General features: G+C 40.1%; 1 protein-coding gene across 5 annotated transcripts in view; it reads right to left on the bottom strand.

Annotated features, from left to right (window-relative positions):
* SHC3 (SHC adaptor protein 3) overlaps window positions 1–21,395 on the bottom strand; it is a 66,167-nt gene that overhangs the window by 7,953 nt on the left and 36,819 nt on the right. For 3 of the 5 annotated variants that reach the window (XM_071581177.1, XM_071581174.1, XM_071581178.1), the window contains 7 exons: window positions 15,109–15,162; window positions 10,903–10,954; window positions 6,700–6,826; window positions 5,501–5,654; window positions 4,432–4,528; window positions 3,506–3,700; window positions 1,031–1,326 (listed from right to left, as the gene is read on the bottom strand). In XM_071581177.1, coding sequence (XP_071437278.1) covers window positions 1,031–1,326; window positions 3,506–3,700; window positions 4,432–4,528; window positions 5,501–5,654; window positions 6,700–6,826; window positions 10,903–10,954; window positions 15,109–15,162 — 975 coding nt within the window. The remainder of the gene's footprint in view (window positions 1–1,030; window positions 1,327–3,505; window positions 3,701–4,431; window positions 4,529–5,500; window positions 5,655–6,699; window positions 6,827–10,902; window positions 10,955–15,108; window positions 15,163–21,395) is intronic. The other 2 variants (XM_071581175.1, XM_071581176.1) reach the window with 2 other exon arrangements.

Below are 21,395 nucleotides of genomic sequence, written 5' to 3'. Positions count from 1 at the left end.
CACAGAATTGGTTTTTTTGCAGTAGCCTGTAACAGCTATTTGTGAGTTTATGTTAAAGGGAGAATTAGGGGACCATGTTCCAGGAGTCACAAAACTGCTGGCAAATGTTCAAATAGAGTGACTGCTCCTCAAAAGATGCAGAGCCACTTCCTCGGCTGGTGTCCATATCAAGTGCAGGACTAGACAGCTGGCACTTCAAAAGTGTAAAAACATTCTTTGGCCTCATGTGGCAAATGTAATTAAAAATAAGTAGTACCGTGGGCATGTCTCACTGCAGCAATACAGACTGCACGACTGGCATAATACTGCTACAGGTTTCTCAGTTAAAACAGGGGCCAACAGGCCAACTCCTTTATGGGAGTTTCTCACTTACTTTGAGGATGGTTTTCTGAAGTTCTCCTTTACAGAGGAAAAGGAGTTACCTACTTGCAGTTACCAGGAGCCAAGAATAAAAGTCATGACAATGATTTCAGTCCCTTAGTAGAGACTAAGCCCCACCAGAAGCAGGACAGGATAGCTACAGAAAACTGGAGATCCCTTGCCCTCTTCATCCTGCTCTAGGGAGGGTCCCTTCATCAGCTAGGGGAGTCCTTTTCCAGCAAAGATTTGAAGCAGGTTTACCCCACTTCTCTCTTGGATGTGCAGGAAGACAATGAGGACCTGGGCCATATTCCAGCTAACAGAGATGTCAGGTGGAAATTGCCAGTGTGTAGACTAGCCAAACTTGCACAGCCACCAGCAGCTTCTCAGCAGGAATGCTAAAAAATTGACTTAGCTACACTTTTGACTTAGTCATCAAAGTGTCATCTTGCTTGGGAATCAGGTCCCTAAGGCTCCCTGCAATCTTCAGAAAGCATGTAGTGTGTCTTCTGCTAGGCATGAGGGAGAGCAGCAGAGATGTGATGGCATACTAGACATATAAGGTGATACTTATGATCAGTTGTGAATAAGCTGTGAGGAAGATTAAGCACATTTAGAGAAAATGTATAGAGTCAGAAGTCTCATGTATTAGTGAGGAGTCAGTGCTTACAGTTCCTTCTGGGTCCACCAAGAGAAGATGTTTGGCTTGTCCGTTATGCATGCCTGTCAGGACATAGGAGCCAGGATTTGTGGTACTCTTCCGCACAAGGAAATCTCCACATTTCTTTAGCAACTGTTCTGCTTCTTTCCTGCTCATCTCTCCTTGATACCATGGCTCTGCACTCAGCTCTTCATCCTCCATCTGGACAGCTGCTCTGGATGAAGGAGGACTGGTGCATCCTGTGGAGGTGGATTTCTTCAACACAGTCTCAGCCGTTTGATTCTTGAGGGCATCTTCAAATGGTTCTGGTTATGGAAACAGAAACAAGAGCAAGATCATTCAGAGGTAAATCTTGTAACAAAAGAGTGATATTTCAGCCATTTAAACTAGATTTATTTTGTATTACAGCCATTTCCTTTTATCTTTATGAAAAAAATTAAGTAAGATATACTAACAGACTTACTGATTTATGGATTATATTAAGACTAAGGAGTGTAATGTGGTTAAAATGTATGTTATGCACAGAAAGATACTAATAAAAATCAGAGTGAACATCTGGCAGGAGCTTTTGAAAGGTACTGATTTTATTTCAGTGGTGGCCATTGTCAACAGCTGTATTTGTATGATCTGGTACCAGGCAAGGCTCTTCTTTAGTCTTGCTAGTTGTATCAGACAGTTTAATTTCAAATAAATTGCATAATATGGGTAGCTAATGCCATTATACTTGTATCTGGTCTCTCTTCGAACAACTTATTCGTTTATAAAATTTTCCATTACTAGGGCTCCAGCCCAAGGCTATGTCTAGAAGGAAACAGGCACTCTTACCACTCAGCTTATTCCTAGCCTCCATCTAGGAAGAGAACATTGCAAAATAGACATAGGTTAACACATTTAATGTCTTTTACGTAGCAAAAATCAGCCTTGGGGAAGCATCTTTTAAACCTCAGCTAAATCCTAAACTCAGTGCTACTTCCTGTAGAGTTGAATGGAGAGATGTGTCACTACAAATCCCAATAGTCTTAACAGAAATAGTAAATATGTCAGTGGGTACTTCCTTATATGCTTCACTGACCTATTGGTACCTATTTTCCCTTGCAAGACCTTCATCAGTTCTACTAGTACATATTAAAAAAATTGTTGTTCTGTGCCCAGTAAACTTGTAAAAGTACTGTGAAGCGATCCATCAGTTCTAAACAGACCGCTCAGATGGGAGGAGTACACAGCTATGTTTGCATGGAACCACGAAGACGTTAATTTATCTGAGACATAAAGTACCTACTGTGCTGTCACAGCTTACTGATGTCTCAACTCCTTAAAAATAGCTTCACTATAGTTCAGTCTGTACTAAGTCCAATATGTGTTTAGCTTGACAAACACGAACTTAAATCTAGTTGACACTTTTTCTAATACTACTTTTCTCTGTTGATCCAGTGTTTGCTGAAGATTAACGAAGGCTGGAAGATGAAAAACCAACTTTCCCTATTTTTAGTAAAAAATATGTATAAAATAGAAGTAAGCATGTACATGTTTTAAGGGTCTGGTGTGTTAGAAATCAAAATTAACATCCCTGATTTCAGACAGCACACTTTTCTTATTTCAGATCTATACTCATAGACAGATACTCTCTAAACTGTATTCTCTTCCCCTTTCTTTCAGTCCAAAATCTAAGTTGTGGAAATAGAGTCACATCTCAGCAAAAGCATGCCAAGAAGACAGTTTTATGTATGCTAAGACAACAGAAGTGTAGATACCTCATTTTGCCAATAAAAAATAGGCATCAACTGCTTTGTCTCATTGCCTTTTAATTATGTGAACTGAATTAAATAAATATGTGTCAGCAATTTATTTGCAGAAGGAAGAGCAGAAAAAAAATGTCTGTGCATCAAATACTTTCCCCACTACAGTTTAGTATCTCATCAAGGCTGAAAACGATGTGTATTGGTAGCACTGGCATCAAATTAATGGCTGATGCTTAAAACATTGTTTTGCAGCTATGTCTATTATTCAAATTTAAGAAAAGCTGACTTCAAAGTTGGAACAGATAGGATAGTAAGTCTACTCAGTGCAAGAGATAACTCAGCCTTTTAATTTCTATTCCTTAGATTCCTTGTTGCACAAAGCTTTTGTTATATGTGTTGACTTTCGAGGAAAATATTCAGAAGACAGGCTGGAGCTAATTCTCCACCCATCCACTCCTTCACTGTCCTTCACTTCCCTGTATGACAGTGCTTCTGATTTATTTTTCTTCTGACATACTTGCCTGTGATGTTAAGGATAATACAGACTGCAACTCACTTTGACTCAGATATGATATAAACTAACTTCAAATCTTCAGCCACCCTTATTTTAGGTCAGTTCAGTATGAAACCACCACGAATTCTAAAATTCACCAAAATTTTGGAATTTTTTTTTTTTATTACTGAACTAATGCATAAACATATTGGGTCACTTGTTAGAAAAAGAGTTAATAGGAGGGAAACTCACTCATGTCAAACAGATCCTTTCCTGGGCTGCTTGCTTTGGTCTCCTCTGCTGTTCCACTGAAGGTATTTTCAGCATCTGCCTGAAGTGCCAGTAGAGCTTCTGCATTTATATGCTGGGTGTTTACATATGTTGGCATCTCTGCTGTTGATGTAATTTCTGGTTTAATTTCTGGCATACTACAGATATCCAGAGATCCTAGAAAATTCAAGACTTTATTTTCCTCTTTATTCTATTTGACAGAACATGTTGGTATAATGGCCAACTAACATCATATCACATTACCACAGGTTTAAAATTTCCTGGAACATGAGATGTAAAGTCAATAATTTCAGGATCTAGTAGAAAAAAAAATGTTGATTAATGGATTCAGAATTGTGTTTCAATGAGGAATTGGGGGCATTACTATTCAGGAGGAAAAGAAACCTTCATAAATACTTCACACATATGTTTTAAGTGATTTACTTGAAATTCATAGACAACAATCAAAAAAATATTCCACATTATTAGCTCTTTGTGGAACAGACAGCATTGTTTCACATTTCAAATGAAACTTCTCACCTAGGCTTTTCCTTTAAAAATTCCATCTTGCATAACCTAGTGGGTCAGATTTTCAAAACAAACCATGCAGCCTGCCTTTAAATATCACAGGCTTTTAAGACATAGAAAGTTAAAAAACTGAAGATGTGGGTAAACCCTATTTATGAACTACTCTGCAGAAGAAAATATTTTATGAAATGTGCATTTAATAATTTATCCAGAGGTAATTAACAAATGCATTTCACTGGTATCCACACTAAAACTCGGACAAAGGGAAGCTATTGACCAAGTGCAATTCATTGTCTTAAAACTCCGAGGCATCTGACTTTTACATGCTTTGTCCACCCAAGACCACCTGCAGTATTACAGCTAAAAGTAGCAAAACTCACCTTGTATAACAGGTTCATGATGCCATCCTTCACTGAATTTGTCTTCTAGGTGATGGCTCTGATAATAAATTTGCTCTCCTTCTACTCCTGCTGCAGACTAGAATGGACATGTGCAAGGAGATTTTCAATTGCCTTTACAGTGCTCAAATATATTATGAGTAGCTCTGACAATTTCCTTGGCTGTATTCTGTGTACTCACACCTCCTTTGATTCATCATGGTGTCAGACTATATATATACTAAATACATTTGTGTAAAAGATATTACCAGTGACCTTCATGTGTACTTCCCTGCTTCCTACTTTTCTTAATGCTCACAAGACCAAATGATGTATCATCTCTTTTAGTACATTGGTCTTCATATAACAAGCCCCGACAAACTGTTCATGGGAAAAGCATTCCAAAGAAACATGTCTGGGACCAGAAGACAGAGCCAGCACACTTCAAAGCATGAGATGAAAGATTCACATTGATACCAGGGAATGCACTTGGGCACTGAAGGGAGGATGTGCCTACAGACATGGCTCCTCTGGATTTAAGTAGAGTTGTAGTGGATCTGAAAACTCCTCTTAAGTGGCTACATGGATACTGCAGTCAAACATTTAACAGGAATGCTGGCAGAAATATCTAAGCTGACCTTAGTTCAACATGAGGTGGGAAACCTACCTAGGAATTTGGATGAATACTGATCACTGGCAAATTATTAACATAACAAACTGCTAGTAATGACTGCATTAGATTGTTTAAATGGTTCTGCATTAAATCATTGCCAGTTATTGTGCACTACCTAACACTTTCCGAAACAGACATGGTTTCTAAAAATGTTTTAACCCTCAGCAGATTTCCCTTACCTGAACCTGGTTTTAATCCACGAGGAACTCACCTTCTTTAGTTTGTTATGAACCTTCCTAATGTGTTAATCCTAGGTCTGCAATGCCTATTTCCAAAGGAAACCAGCCACACATGAAGGGCTGTGAGCTATAAACGTTCCCAATGTATCCATCTTAAAATACATGTCTTTTAAAATTATTGCATCCATCAGCAGTATGGCAGAGATAAAATTGTACTGACCTGAGCTGTGTCTGCAGCAGTGGGAAGTCTTGTTTTGAGCCTGGCATCAAGGAAGCCACCAGGGGGAGGTATTTTATTTGGGATGTTGTTGTAATAGGGATGCTCGGTGGGGTCGTTAGCTTCCTCCGTCCCTGGGTCCTCAAAACTCTGCATCCTGAAAGGAAGTGAGTGTTTTGTGTTGCCTCTCGATGGCAAAGCACTTACAGTTACTTTCATCAGGTTAAGACTGCCTGTCAGGGGATCACTATTGCAAATTATTTGGACAGATGAACTACCATTAAAAGTCAGGAATCAATAATGGATCATGCAGCAGACCTTCTCTGTTTAGACATACTAATCGAGACCTCCTTTGCAATGGATCGAATTCTTTACTCTGAGTAGGATGTTTTTACTTAGCTTTAAAGACCATTACAAACTGAATTAACAAGCAATTTTATCTAACCTTACAATAGCATTTGTAATATTATAAGTCGATTGACTGAGTAGACTCTAAAACTTTAAAGATAAACTCTATCACCAATATAAATCTGGAAGAACTTCACAAAGTCAAGAGATATGAATACTGCATGCTTCCAGATTAGGCTAGTGGCATTTTATATTCACCATATATCCATTTTACTTTGATGTTAGAGATTGTAGAGGGTACCAGCACACTGGGATTTATAGTAACATTAGCAAGCATATAGCAATCCATGTCTCCAAAGAAAACAGAATACCATATCCCAGGCTTTTAAACGTACACAAACAGACAGATTTTGTATTCTCCAGAGAACAATGCAGTCAAAGTCTCTGTACAATACATCATATTCCTAAAAACATCACCCTAATCTGAGAAACGTCACTGGTCATTTTGGAAGCTCAGTACTCTTAACTTACTCCATCTAAACTGACACAGCTGCTGCAACAGTAACAATGAGGAAAAGCCACAAATAACATCCATTCTTGGCCATCCAACTCTAGCTACTAACTACAACAGAAAACACAGAATCACTGTGAAGTTCATATTTATCTTATTCTTTTAAAATTACTGTGTGCTTTTCATATTCATTAGGTAAACACTACTGTGTAAATTTAGCAGAAATCTCTTTTTAAAATACTTAAATCCTGTCTGTCTCCAGCAACATTGTCCACTACACATTTAAGTATGCAAACAGAAAGCTAAAGAATATCCTTTAGCAGTTTTCCGCAATTGCACTCACCTATCCTGGAAAGTAGGTATCTGAGAGGGACATCGCAAGTATTGCTTAAATCGAAGCTCGAATGCTTGCCCTATGGTGCTGATGACATCCGGGGCCAGGCCATCACAGCATTCCAGTATATGACAAGCTAAAGGTAAAAAAAAATTGACACATGTACATGCAAATAATTTTTTTGTTATAGTGGATGCACAGACCTGTGACAAAACACCTAAATGTCACATATTAGTGGTGTGCCATTTCCATAAAACCCAATTCTGATACAGTGAATTTCAGGCAATGGTGTCTTTGTAAAAGGCACATAAAATTGCACTGGTGTGTGACTGCCAGAGGCAAGATCAAGAATCTGTTCTACTATTTTAACAAGTCCACAAACACAAAAAAATCTCATAACATTTCAGTTGTTATTACCTGAATACAATAGATTATGAAAGAATTCTAAGCTCTAAGTTGAAAATACAAAAACATAATTGATGGGAATAACAATAAAAACTTTCTTTGATTTCCTCAATTTTATTACCACTTCAGTTTTATGTCTAACACCCTCAAGTTCACAAGCTGCTCACTTTTTCCAAATTACAGTCTGAGGGAGGAGTAGTATACTCAGATACTTTCTACATCGTGGACCGCCCTGACCTTATTTCAGGAATATAGAGGTTTGTACCTTTTCCTACTTCTCTGCATGGAAGCAGTCCCAGCAAACTGTTGGATCACAGAGGCAGGAACCTGATTAACTCCAGCACTTCCTCATGTGCCACCTCTCTGGATCTACTGTGACAGAGGCAGCAAGGAGAGAGGTTGACAGCAAAAGCTGTCTGCCTATGGAAGACTGAAAAACCTGTATCAGCTCTAAGCAGCCAAGTCTGTCATAGTTTTAAATCAGTGCATGGCTCTGAAGGTCTCATGTGACAACACAAAGAGGTGAACTCATGAAGAACTCACTCAACATTCCAGAAACATGGATGTGTGGTAAAAGCTGGAAACTGAAGATCTGAATGAGTCATAGTTACCATGACATCTAGAAAAGCCCAGGTGAGTTAATTTTCCGTATACAGAGCTGGACAAACACATGGTCTACTAGCCATAGACTGCGTTTGGATTTGAAACTCTGGTTATTTTCCAACTCCTGCCACAGTAGATTGGACCCTTGTTCGAAGTTACTAATTTGTATCACCACAGACTGCTTTAATAACCTGAAATAAATTCTTCAGATGAAAAATTGCATTTTTGTATATGCCCAGTGTCCAGCTCAGTGGAAGCAAATGCTTTGCACACCAATGTTCTATAAATAAGGTTAGTCACAATATTTGTGTGATACAGTTTTAACTAATGTTAAATAGGAAGACTAAGTAGGTTTAGAAATGACTTCTCAGAGGCTGATCCACTGGATATACTTCTGAAGGAACCAGAATAAAGGGCCAAGAAACCTGCAGTTGTGCAGGTATGGCATGCCTACTGTCTCTTCCTCAGCAGCAGCAGTGCCTCATGCAGCATTAGATAGAACCAGTCACAGTGCTAAAGATACAGTGGTGTTCTCACCCTGTATCGTCTTCTGTGCTGAGGACCAAGATGAGGCAGTTCCTGATTCAGGGGAAAGGCTGCTAGCTGCACGTTGAAAGTGGATTCAGCAGCCAAAACCAGGAACTCCATGTATCCAAAGACAGAGGCAGACATCCCTGACTAGCAGTGGTATATTTGTTGCTTGCACCCTCAGCACCGCTGCTGGTGGCAGAGAACAATCAGTCCACATAAAAGATTTATCTCCATGAACGAGGTCCAAGAGTAGTTAGACCAAACAAAACTAAAATATTTGCACTTTATAACTAGAGTGCAGATTTACAGAGGCTACATTTCTCACTGTTAAACCTGTCTGGAGCTGAAATGAAGCACGAGTCATTAATGAGTTTCAGTAGGTGACATAATGAGTAACCTGTTTCCTTGGATACGTGAATGGACTTTCAGCAGGTAGGAGATATGCTTCTTGTAAAAGGATGAGAAGGTTTGGCTCACACAGAGATGATTTCTTGTGAATGTTACAGCAGAAAATAGACAGCCTTTAGCTTGCTAGACCCAGAATACAAAACATGAAGACAGCTTTTCCATACTCTGGAATAAATGAGTCTAATGTGCAAGCTGTATGCTACAGCATTGGTAGTAGTGTCAGTAACAGCAGCAGTAACATTTTCACTAGATACAAAAGTAAAGACAAATTCTGTTCTAAAGTAATTTACAGATAACACAAAGAATGATAGAATGGTGAGTGATGGTGAAACAGGGCAGTTCAGATTCCTTGGTAAATTAGACCCTTTTTAAAAAAGTGTTTTAATACAGGTCACATACAAAGTCACCAAACTGCAAACCACTGATGTGCACACACCACAGGGTAAAGTGCCATGGAAAAGCTATAATGCAGAAAGCTTTAAAGATCATAGTATGTAAGAATTTCACATGGGATAACAGTGCTTCATTGCAGCCAAAAGGGCTTAGGAGCACCTGGCTAATGATAAGGACAAAAACAAGTAAGATAAGGAAGGTGCAGCCTCTGCTACAGTGGCAGCCCTTGTTATATAGGTATCATATACCTTTTTAAAACAATGCAGAAAAATGAAAGAAGGAGGTACAGAAATTATCTGAAGGATGGAGGATGTGCACTGCAGCTGGAGACCTACAGAGCTCACTGTCAATCTTTTCATAAAGAAAAGTGAGAAATTATTTGATCTAAATACACCAAAGGAAGACAACAATACCAGGCATTCAGATGACTCTTTTATCTAGGATAGACTAGCCGAACAAGAAACAGTCACAGGAAGCTAAGGCTAAACATATTCAACATAAGACAGAAGGAACATAGCATATGACACTGTTTTTATCTAAAATCCACTCACACAGGATCAGAAAACAGTGCACAGGGCTCCTTCAAAACCCACAGTGAAAACATCTGGTCTACAGTGCTAGTCCACTACATTGTCACTGAGATTCACCAGAATAACTAAAGCAGTCCCTGATTTAGCAGAAGGGTTCTGCTAAATCAGGGACTGCACCAGGCATCCCACAGTCTGACATTGATGCCTCTCTGATGGGCAACATATGATGTTGTAAAATAACAAGCATTGCAAACTGGACTGTCTCCATACCTCCCATTGCCCATAAGTTTTCTAGGTGTTTCACTAATATTCAGCATATTAGTATGTTCAGTGCAGGTATTATTTATGACTGAATTGCTCTCAAGTCCGGACATCTCTGCACAGGAACACAACAGATTCTTCAGGTATCTAAAATCATTAAAGATGATAAAATGTGGAAGCTACTAAATTAGTTGTGCCAATAATAAGGTGGGCAGCTCAGGATTTGTAGAGTCAGCATTTTGGGGGCTTAAGTCCCTGAATTCTCCAGAAATCAATTTGGAAGTCTTTTAATTTTTTTTTTCTTGGGGGGTGGGGGCTACTCTGTTCTTCTGTCTTTGCTGGGGTCTCTCATGGCATTATTATGAATCTATAAATAATATTCTCAGGTACATTGCACAATGCTTTTTATCTTGCATTAAGACCTAGTGATGCTTTCTGCATTACAGGCAGGAATGTTTTCTGTACCTATTCTTTCAGAGTGTAATTTACAATTCTTATAGTTTACTTTTATTTTTTGAGAATGTGAACTGGATCTTAGCCTTTGAAGACAATCAACAAGAAAGAAGGTCCCTGTTCCTAACTGATTGCTGGTAACACAATACAACTGTAAATAAAACTTCACTGAGAAAGAGAATTACAGCAATCTGGCTGAACACTCACTATTTGATAAAGAACCTGATTCTGCCAGGAAGAACTAGGCATGCACTGAGAGAACCTATAAGATTCAGCCGCCACATCAGATGACTTAGCAGTCAGAGGACTGCTTAGGTCTTGCATGGTGATTACATGTAAGTAAGACTTTGTTGCCCAAAAGTTCATGCAGCCAAGTAAGGCAAGTGTTTCACTGAAGCAATGAAGAGAATCAACGTGATATTTGAATATGAACTAGAGACAAGTTCCAAGTTTGAGAACCAAACTGCTGCTTCTTATTGCTACACAATCTTTCCATGACTCTGTCAAAGGCAATCTTTTTATTGGGCTGCATTTATATTTTCTGGAGGAAAAAGAATCTGGTTTAAACCATGAATAATTTATGTTTCACAAAGGAAAAACAGATGTCAAACAGATATTTCTAACTTACCTCTCCGATTAACAGGATCCTTAGCTACATATGCAATATAGTCGGTTGTATCCTGTCAAAAAATTAAGATATCTACAATGAATGCAAAAAAATATTTGCACTGATCATAGCAAAAGATCATAGTCCAGCATATGTATATTTCTGTGGATAGAGCCTCAAATGACATGTGTTTCTCTACAGCTGGATACTACTTAAAGCCCGAACAAGCGTTTTTGGGATTTGGTACTGATTGTACCACTTTCTGCAGGACATGATCTATTCCAGCAGAATTGAAAAATCTCTTCCAAGGCCTTTGAGAATCAATTAAACAAATTCAGTAGGATTTGGGTCAGGGTTTATTTAGGAGGAAGTAGAATGTCAAGTATTTATCTTCAAACTACTCAGAGATTTTCATTCAGAACATAAATAATCAACTGGTTCTGTGGGAGAAAGAGTGAGAGTAACAGCCCTGCTTCCCAAAAATACTGAGCAATGGCATTTATTCATGTGTTACTTTACTGACCACAGTGCCACAGGGCACAGACATAGTTAGCCCCTGCTAGGCTGTGACTAGCAGAATCCCAGGCCACTCTCCCCTAGCCCATGGGCTGCTCCTTGCCACATTCATTGCCACATGCCAGGTGCATTTTCTGGCAGGAGTAGACAGACATCTTCTTCAAGATTTTTTGCTTGCTCTCCAGCAGCCCCTATGGTCCTGTGCACAAGTGATGTAGACTTGTATCATTGTGCAGACAGAATAGAAATGCCAGTGTTTCTGGGAAACATTCAGGCCTGCGGGCATATCGGGAGAATGTCTTGTAGCCTTGATGCAATCAGGACATGTTTGGCTAGTTAGGTATAGCTAAACCTGAGGGATATATAGAATACACTATATCTGGCTGTATAAATCTACCCAAAGCGTTTTCCAGTGATTGACCCCAGATCATTGACCATTATGCCAAGATCTAATGCCATGAAAAACATCAATCTTCAGTTAAAAGATAGACTTCTTCAGCTTAGCTTTCTCTAGTACAAGCAAACACCACAACCACCCACCCAAACCAAATCACTGTGCTGCATGTCTATATAATTTCCATCCTAAGGAGAGAGCAAGGGAAAGGATGAAGCACATTCATTGTTCTGGTGACAGATGTGTAGCCATATCACTTAATGCACTATTGGAAAGCACTCAGGTACAGCAGCAATGAGGCTGGAATATAAAAAAGCAGAGAAGGATGGCCCTAGCATTTTGTCCAGTAATTTTGTGACACAGTGTCTGAACAATGACTAAAGTGAAAATAAGGATGCACATCAACAAGTAAGGGGATGAGAAAAGGGACTGTGTCCATAGTAACAAAACAGAGCCAAGATAAAGGCCTGAGAGTTGTCTCACAGTTGTCCATACTGTTTTATTGTTGCTACTCTCCCTTGTCTTGCTGTGCTGCTTTCTCATGCCATGCTCTGAAATTCTCTGAGGGACCAATATATCCTGGGCATTGATCCCAAAAGATCACTATGAGGAAAGAGAGTGAATGTCTGGATGCAAATTGCACTGTGTTATTTAGTTTCAGGGCCAGAAGAGCCAGGAAATGGGCCACAGAACAATTTATTTACTAGTTCAGGCATAGCTAATGGATACGTTTATGCCTAAGGAAATCAAAGATCTATCTCAGCGTAGACATGACAGTGTGGAAGCACCTGCTTTTTATTTCCTCTAAAGCTCAGATTCATGTTGACTATGACAAACCATTAAGGACTTAAGGTGGACACATTCCACTGTGGCTAATTTAGAAGATTCCCTTCCAGAGACTATATAGGGATGGGATAATACAGCAAAGTGGCCCTTGACATTTAAGGACTGAAAAGAAGTATGAATGAGCTATAATTTTCACCTCAAAGAAATTGCATTGTGGTGTTAAAATTTGGAGATATGGCTGAAACAGGAAAACCACTGCCTTCAGCAACCTCTGAGAGACCTGTCTTATTAGACTTTATGAGATTCTCCACTCTGGTATTTCAGCAGATATCTCTAAAAACAGTGTCTTGTCTAGTAGCCTGGAAACAACTATCTGAAACTACTACAGATGAAAATTGTTTAGTGTATCATAAGGAGGAGCTGAAGAAAGCTAAAGAAGATTCAGAACACAGCCTTGGAAGGGAACTAAAACTGTTTGTGAAATGGTATGTAAAAGGATTTGGTGGGGAAATTTTTAAGCTCATTGCAATCAGGAATATTGAAAAAAAATGGTATTCAAGCTGGTCTCCAAGACTGTGGAACACTTCTCCAGTGGTTATATTTTAAATAATGTAAGATAATTAACAGTAAGGCAGTGGGTGGAAAGTGGTAAAGCTAATTACTGTTGTGAGTATGAGACAGATAACCAGAGAAGAAAGGTGGATGGGATAGAGAAGTGAGAGAAGTCTCACCTCCTAATAAACCAAACTACAAAATTCAAAATAAGGGAAGTACTTAATGAAAAAAACATGGGTGCAGGTCTAAGTTCTTAGCTCACTATGGCCTTTTTCTAACTAGTTTAAATTTCTTATAAGGAGATGAGCTGATGGACTGGAGCCCAGCTGTGGTTGGGAGATGAGTTTGGTGGCAGCAGCCCTCCACCAAGTGGAAATCATTAAGGGGTGATAAAAGTTATGTCTAGATGGCCTTCTTATGAGTAAATAGAGCTGTGACTTAAGCCACGTCCTTGCATCTTTTCTTCCACATGCATCCAGGGGAACCACCTGCTTTATGAACAAGCTTTTTATTTTAAAGTTGTGCTACATACTGGACCACTGAGATAAGCCTTGTAGAGTAGTATTAGATACTCATACCTACCCTCTTCCCCTCCAGCACCAGAATGAATTCATGCAGTAGGGAGAACAGTTTTCAGTTTCACTGTATCTTGTAGGCTCCCATGCACCAAGTGATTTTATTTCTCTTTTAGCTCACTGATTCAGTAGCTTGATTTTTATATCTCTAAAACATTTGGAAGGGCTTGTTTACTCCAAATCCAATCTCGACTGCTGTTCCTCACTCTAGCAGTGGGCAGTGTAAAATGGTGTTTCCAGGACTTAGCATTTGGGATGGCAGATGGGCAGCGAGAATCTTCTTACGGAGGCAGGGAAGTGTGCTAATCACTCCTCTGCCCACTTCAGGAATTGTTCATTTACAGCATACATTGCAATCTGTTGTATTACAAAGCTGCTGTTGATCCGTATTTTGTTCTCCAAATTATTATGATATGGTGTCCTTTTCCTTTCTATAACTTTACTGATCTCAGCAAAGCTATGCTAAGACTGAAGATTGTCTTTATATTTCCTGAGGATAGCTAAATAAATAGAAGAAATGCCAAGGATCTTTACCTTAACAGAGCTGAACTGAGAGAATTAACTCACAAGGTAGGCTAGAAATTGCCTTACTTGTAGTACATGACTAAAAAAGGATGGATGACCATATGATGGAGAAAAAGACACTCTTTCAATTAATCTAGTTTTAAAAGTTTTTAAAACTCTAAAGTAAAAGTTGGACAATGTTACTATACCATAATTCTCTCATTGCTCCCTGAGGGAAAAATACTTTTTAAGCATATTTATTAATATATCTTTCAATAGACAGCTTATAAAAATAAGGAAAAGCACAACAAGAAGGAATCTACTCTTTGATCAAAAGGAACCAAATGTGTAAAATTGAAAGCTGAATTGAAAACTGAAAGCTTTGCATAACAAGAAAGATCTGTGCTTTTCCTGAAAGCCTGTCTTCAAGCTGCATGAATGTAGCAAATATACCTGAAGAGAGTATTTAGTAGTCTTTTCAATGCACACTTAAAGATGAGAAGAAAAAAAAGCACATTCATTACTATAAATATAACTGCAACATAGTCTATTGCTGTAAAATGTGCTAAATAAAAACAGTCAGGATAAAAATTCATACAATCCCATATGACTATACTACATTACTCTGAGAAACAAAGCCCTGCTTATCAGTTACTATACAAATGCTCTCAGTCCTTTGATACTTTTTGTTGCAGTCAAAGAGGAGGATCTATGAATGCTTGTCAGTCATTCCCTTCAAAAAGAGTTTGATGGCAATAATCAAGATTAATTTCTGAAACAAAAACCAGGAGCTACTGTGGTTATATTTTTTTTCTTTCAGTAGGCTGTGCAGTAAGTTCTGTTTCTTAGTCCTCATAAAACAATATCAAAAGGGGAAAGCTTTAAAGAAATGCTTACCGGATCACCTCCAGATGCAAAGGAAATAGATTGCATATGATGATTTGCTATTATCTGTATGGATCAGAAAGAATAAGTGTAAGTCAGACAGTTGTCTTATGGTTTACACTTTTGATTTCTTTTTTTTTTGTTTGTATACAGATGGAAATCCAAAACCATGATCAAAATAACCTACAAGGAGTATAAAGAGTAGCATAATCATATAAATAAATTTAAGGATGAACGCATATATTCTGGTGTTCTTTAAAACATATCAGAATACTAAAACTGCTAAATGTGCTCAGAACTCCACTTAATAATACAGATCTGTCAGACAGTGTCTTTGGAGAAATTTTAACCTGCTAAAACTCACTGTTTTATTACAGATAATGATGAATGAAGCAAAACATCTTATTCATCAAAACATTTTTCCACTGATGCCACTCGGGTGAAATCAATGAAACCATGTGTCCTAGTTCAGCAGCCAGGACCAGTTTATCATTGTGTGGGTGTGACCAAAGCTGTGTATTCTCCACCTGCTATATAATTTCTCATTAACTGGTAACAATGGAACATTTGCAACAGCTGCCCAGGGCACACCTGACCCCTTAGGCTGTAAGCTGGGTGATAAAGAGGCCTGTGAGATAGCAGCTGTGATAACTCCCCTCCAGGGAGTTGTTAGCACCTCCACATCCAGGCTGAGGGCTCATGTCCACTTATGGGCCATCAACGATTCCAAAAATATCCCATGACTCACAGAGTCAGATCACCCATTGTGGAACTCCCCACCCTTGGGGAGGTAGTGGGTGTTCCCACCTGAACCTCAGAGTATATAATCTTGGGGTTTGGAGACTTCTGGAACCACTTGCCGGATCCAGAGGAGGACGAGAAGCTCGACAGGACTGCAACCACCACGCTTGACCAGACTGCGACTGTTATCTGCATGCACAGGTTTTTCCCTTCCTTTTACTTTGGACTCAAGGAAACCACATGGGGCTCAGCACAGGGGCTAATGAACACCATTCTGTTTGTGCCCTAAGGTGCTGGGTTACACTTCTGGGTTTTGTGGGTCAAAACCAGTTTCTCTTTGTTTCATTGCATTCATTGTAATATTTTTATTAAATTGTAACTCTGACTTATAATTTCTTTTGTGTTGGGTTCACTTCTCTTGCCCATTTACCTTTAAACCAGCACACCATGCCAATCTGTACACCAGCTAAGGTTGCTAACATTGCTTCCAAGACCCACTGTGTCATTTTAAATTTCAGGCATCTATATGTCTGCAATATGTGAACAAAAATTTGAATCTATCTGCAATTTAGCATTGTGGACAAAATCACAGGCATACTTCAGGGCATTTGAAATTTAAATTGCTTATGTACAATTTGAATTAATATGGTATTTCTCTGGGAAGAGACAAATTGTCCTGAACATCTAATACAAGCAGAACAGCTCTGCTACTCTGAGATTTAACTTATGAAATCTTTCAATAATGAAATCACGTAGTAATCAAGAAAGAAAATGTCATTTGAAAGAAACTTTCACTTGATATTTGAGTCAAAGAAGCCATGATGATCCTTGTGGGTCCATTCCAACTCTGAATAGTCTGTGATCTCTGTGATCTGTGACAAGGAATTAATCTGTGAAAGGACAGGCCTCTATTTAGTGCCTCAGATGATGTAATAATAGAACTAGGATCTTAGTTCCTCAGTTTGGAGAGGAAATCACATACTTTAGAAAACCATTTTTGAAAAAAAATAGGATAAATGTATATTCCCTGGGCTGTTTTCTCCATCCTGCATCTTAAAGAAATGAACTAGCAACTATCTTCCTTGGAAATAGATGGGCTTCATCTATCTAGGAAGGGCAAAAGAACTGCAGCCCATAAGTTGGCAGGGTTGGTTAGGAGGGCTTTAAACTAGTTTGAAGGGGGAAGAGACTGAAACTGGGCTCTCTAGAGATAAGCCTAAGGGTGTAGAGCCCAAGTTGAGAGTAAAATCAATGGCCCAGCTGAAGTGCATGTACACCAATGCACACAGTGTGGGAAACAAACAAGAGGAGCTGGAAGCCATAGTGCAGCAGGAAAACTATGACATAGTTGCTATCACCGAAACATGGTGGGATGACTCACATGACTGGAGTGCTGCTATGGGGGGGCTACAAGCTCTTCAGAAAGGACAGGCAGGGTAGGAGAAGTGGAGGGGTGGCTTTATATGTTAGAAAGTCTCTTGACTCTGTTGAAGTTGAGGTCCGCAGTGACAAGGTTGAGTGCCTGTGGACCAGAATCAGGAGGAAGGCCAACAAGGCTGACACCCTTGTGGGTGTCTGTTACAGACCGCCCAACCAGAATGATGAAGGAGATGAATTATTCTACAAGCTCCTGATGGATGTCTCAAAATCTCCAGCCCTTGTTCTTGTGGGTGACTTTAACCTGCCAGATATCTGCTGGGAGCTTCATACTGCAGAGAAGAGGCAGTCAAGGTTCCTGGAGTGTATGGAGGACAATTTCCTTCATCAACTGGTAAATGAGCCTACCAGGGTGTTATGGGTTTAGCCAGGTGGACCTAAACTTAGATTTTAAAGTTCAGCTAGGCCTAGGATTGTCAGCTGATTTAAGCTGGACTGAGCTAGCTAACAGCTGACTTCTTCCAGCCAATAATATTGTATTCCATACCATACTACATCATCTCAAAGGGTGTGTGGGAGTGGCTTGGTTAGTTCCATCGTGGCTGCACTAAGAGGAAGACATCTAGCAGCTCCTCTACTATGCTAGGCCCTGCTTCTGTTGCCTCTGCTTGCATTTTGTTTGCATTCAGGGAAGTAGAGATATTTTGTTGTTATACTTTCTCTTTCTTGCTGAGTGTCTTTTGGAGTGCTTATGAATTTAGAGTAATGGGCTTTGTATTAATTGGGGAGTGGGGAGTTATTCCTTGTTATATATATGTAACTTGTGTAAGTGTGTGTTATATTCTAGTTTCCTCTTAATATTCTTTTCTCTGTATAAATACGTGTAGTTAGTTTCAGCATAAACCTGGCTTTGGAAGTTGCTTTTTCCTCTCTCCCTCTTCTTTTTCCCTTGGCTGGTTGGGGGGAGGAGGAACCCTTTCACTCTGTCCTGGACAGTTGGCGTTTGCCAGCTCAACGCAGGACACAGAGGTAAGGCCCTGCTAGACCTACTGTTTTCAAACAGAGAGGGGCTGGTGGGAGATGTTGTAATTGGAGACTGTCTGGGGCACAGTGACCATGAAATAATAGTTTACAATACTCAGAGATGTGAGGAGAGTCATCATTAAAACCTCTACACCGGACTTCTGCAGGGCAGATTTTGGCCTATTCAAAAGACTAATTCAGAGCATACCCTGGGAAACAACCCTTAAAAACAAGGGGGTCCAGGAGGGATGGACATGTTTCAAGCAGGAAATTTTGAGTGCACAGGAACAGGTTATACCAGTGTGCTGAAAGGCCAGCCAGAGGGGAAGACAGCTGGCTTGGTTAAATAGGGAGATTCTGAAAGAAATCAGGGATAAAAAAAAAGTTTACAGACTATGGAAAAAAGGGCTGACTACTTATGAAGAATTTACAGATAGAGCTAGGTCATGAAAAAAAAAAAAAATCAGGGACAGAAAAGTGCAATTTGAAGTTCACTTGGCTAATTGTGTTAGGGACAACAAAAAGTCCTTCTACAAAACATTAATAACAAAAGAAGGGGTAAGGAAAACGTCCATTCTCTGTTGGACTTGGAGGGAAATATCTTAACAAAGATGAGGAGAAGGCTGAGGTACTTAACACCTACTTTGTCTCAGTTTTTACCAGTAAGAGAGGTGGCCCTCAAGACAACTGGCCTCTGGAGCTGGTAGACAGAGGGAGTTGAATAGCCCTCCTGTATTCCAGGAGGAAACAGTGACTTACTGAGCCAGCTGGATCCTCACAAGTCTATGGGACCAGAAAGGATCCATCCCGGCGGATGTGGGAGCTGGCAGAAGAGCTTGCTAAACTGCTCTCCATCATCTTCCAACAGTCTTGGCTCTCTGGGGAGGTCCCAGATGATTGGAGGTTGGCAAATGTCACCCCAATCCACAAAAAGGGATGCAAGGCTGACCCCGGCAATTACAGGCCTGTCAGTCTGACCTCCGTGCCTGGCAGGGTTATGGAGCAGATCATCCTGAGTGCAATCACGTAGCACTTTCAGAATGGACAAGGGATTAGACCCAGCCAGCATGGGTTTAGGAGGGGCAGGTCCTGTCTGACCAACCTGATCTCTTTTTATGATCAGGTGACCCACCTGGTGGATGAGGGGAAGGCTGTGGATGTGTCTATCTGGACTTCAGCAAGGCTTTGACACTGTCTCCCATAATATACTCATGGAAAAGCAGGTAGCTCATGGCTTGGACCCTCTCCTGGATTAGGAGTTGGCTGAAGGGCCAGGCCCAGAGAGTGCTGGTGGAGCTGCTCCAGCTGGCGGCTGGTCACCAGTGGTGTTCCCCAGGGGTCAGTTTTTGGTCTAGTCCTGTTTAACATCTTTATTGATGATTTAGATGAGGGGATTGAGTTCATCATCAGCAAATTTGCTGATGACACCAAGTTGGGAGGGAGTGTTGATCTGCTGGAAGGCAGGAGGGCTCTGCAGAGGGATCTGGATAGACTTGAGAGATGGGCTGATTCCAATGGGATGAAGTTCAACAAGGCCAAATGCCGGGTCCTGCACTTTGGCCACAACACCCCCCTGCAGCTCTACAGGCTGGGGACAGAGTGGCTGGAGAGAAGCCAGGCAGAAAGGGACCTTGGGGTGCTAATTGACAGGAAGCTCAACATGAGCCAACAGTGTGCCCAGGTGGCCAAGAAGGCCAATGGGATCCTGTCCTGTATCAAAAATAGCGTGGCCAGCAGGACCAGGGAAGTGATCCTTCCCCTGTACTCTGTGTTGGTGAGGCCACACCTTGAGTACTGTGTTCAGTTCTGGGCCCCTTAGTTGAGAAAAGATATTGAGGGCCTGGAGCGGGTCCAGAGAAGAGCAACAAGGCTGGTGAAGGGACTGGAGCATAAGTCCTATGGAGAAAGACTGAGGGAGCTGGGGTTGTTAAATCTGGAGAAGAGGAGGCTCAGAGGTGACCTCATCACTGTCTATAACTACATGAAGGGAAGTTCTAGCCAGGTGGGGGTTGGTCTCTTCTCCCAGGCACTCAGCAATAGGACAAGGGGTCATGGGCTTAAGCTCTGCCAAGGGAAATTTAAGTTGGATATCAGAAAATAATTCTTTCTAGAGAGAGTAATCAGACATTGGAATGGCCTACCCAGAGAGGTGGTGGATTCACCATCCTTGGAGGTTTTTAAACTGAGATTGGATGTGGCACTGAGTGCCATGATCTGGTAAGTGGACTGGAGTTGGACCAAGGGTTGGACTTGACGATCTCGGAGGTCTTTTCCAACCCAATCCATTCTATGATTCTATGATTCTATGAAATTAAAAAGCCAGACATGACCTTCTCTGGATCTTTCTACTTCATTAAGTCAGAGATAGTTGATAACTATTTTCAGTGTTTCTTTCATGTAAACATCACTTCATTTTCAATAGCCCTGCTTGTCTCATAGCAGACTCTAAAGATGTGGTTAATTTTTAAATGTTCACTGGTGAATTAGTGTTCCATTACTCCTCAGTGAGGATTTCCTTCTTTTTCCCATAAACAAGAAGGAACCCTAAAACAGAAATAAACTATTGAACATCTGTAACACATTTAATATTGTCACTATCCTGATTTATGAAAATGACCCAATCTTTTACTTCAACATCATATAAAGCAAATATTATTCCATTTTTTTCCCAAATTTTAAGAAAACTGAAAAGTGCTTAAAACCATTAGTTCTAGTCAAACTGCTTTTTTTTTCTCTCTCAATTTAACAACTAAACAGTTTTGTTTATTTTGAGGTAAGGTTATTCCCCACCTCACTCCTGTCAATACCAAAATACTGAAACAAAGGCAAACAACCAACCAATATCTTTCATTGCTTAAAATTAAATGATTCATTAACGTTGGCACACCATTTAGAACCCTTTCAATCTACTCAAATCTGCATTTTAAATAAATAAAGAAAACAAACCCATCTTACAGTTATCCCTGCATAACATATTTACAGAACTGTTATGCAGCACATCCAATTGCTTTCCTTCTGTTCTAACAGCCACCAACACTGTCTTGTCTTTTCTTACTTTCCAGTTTCCCTGGGGAAAAAAGGCTATTACAGAAGTTCACAGACATCTTCCTGTGTGGGGCCTCAAAGGGTAAAGCTGCTGGGCCCTGCTTATTTGCAAA

Source organism: Pithys albifrons, chromosome Z (genome assembly GCF_047495875.1).
Source record: "Pithys albifrons albifrons isolate INPA30051 chromosome Z, PitAlb_v1, whole genome shotgun sequence".
Classification (NCBI taxonomy): domain Eukaryota; kingdom Metazoa; phylum Chordata; class Aves; order Passeriformes; family Thamnophilidae; genus Pithys; species Pithys albifrons.
Note: the sequence above shows the minus strand (reverse complement) of the source record. Positions and strands in the feature narration are given on the sequence as shown.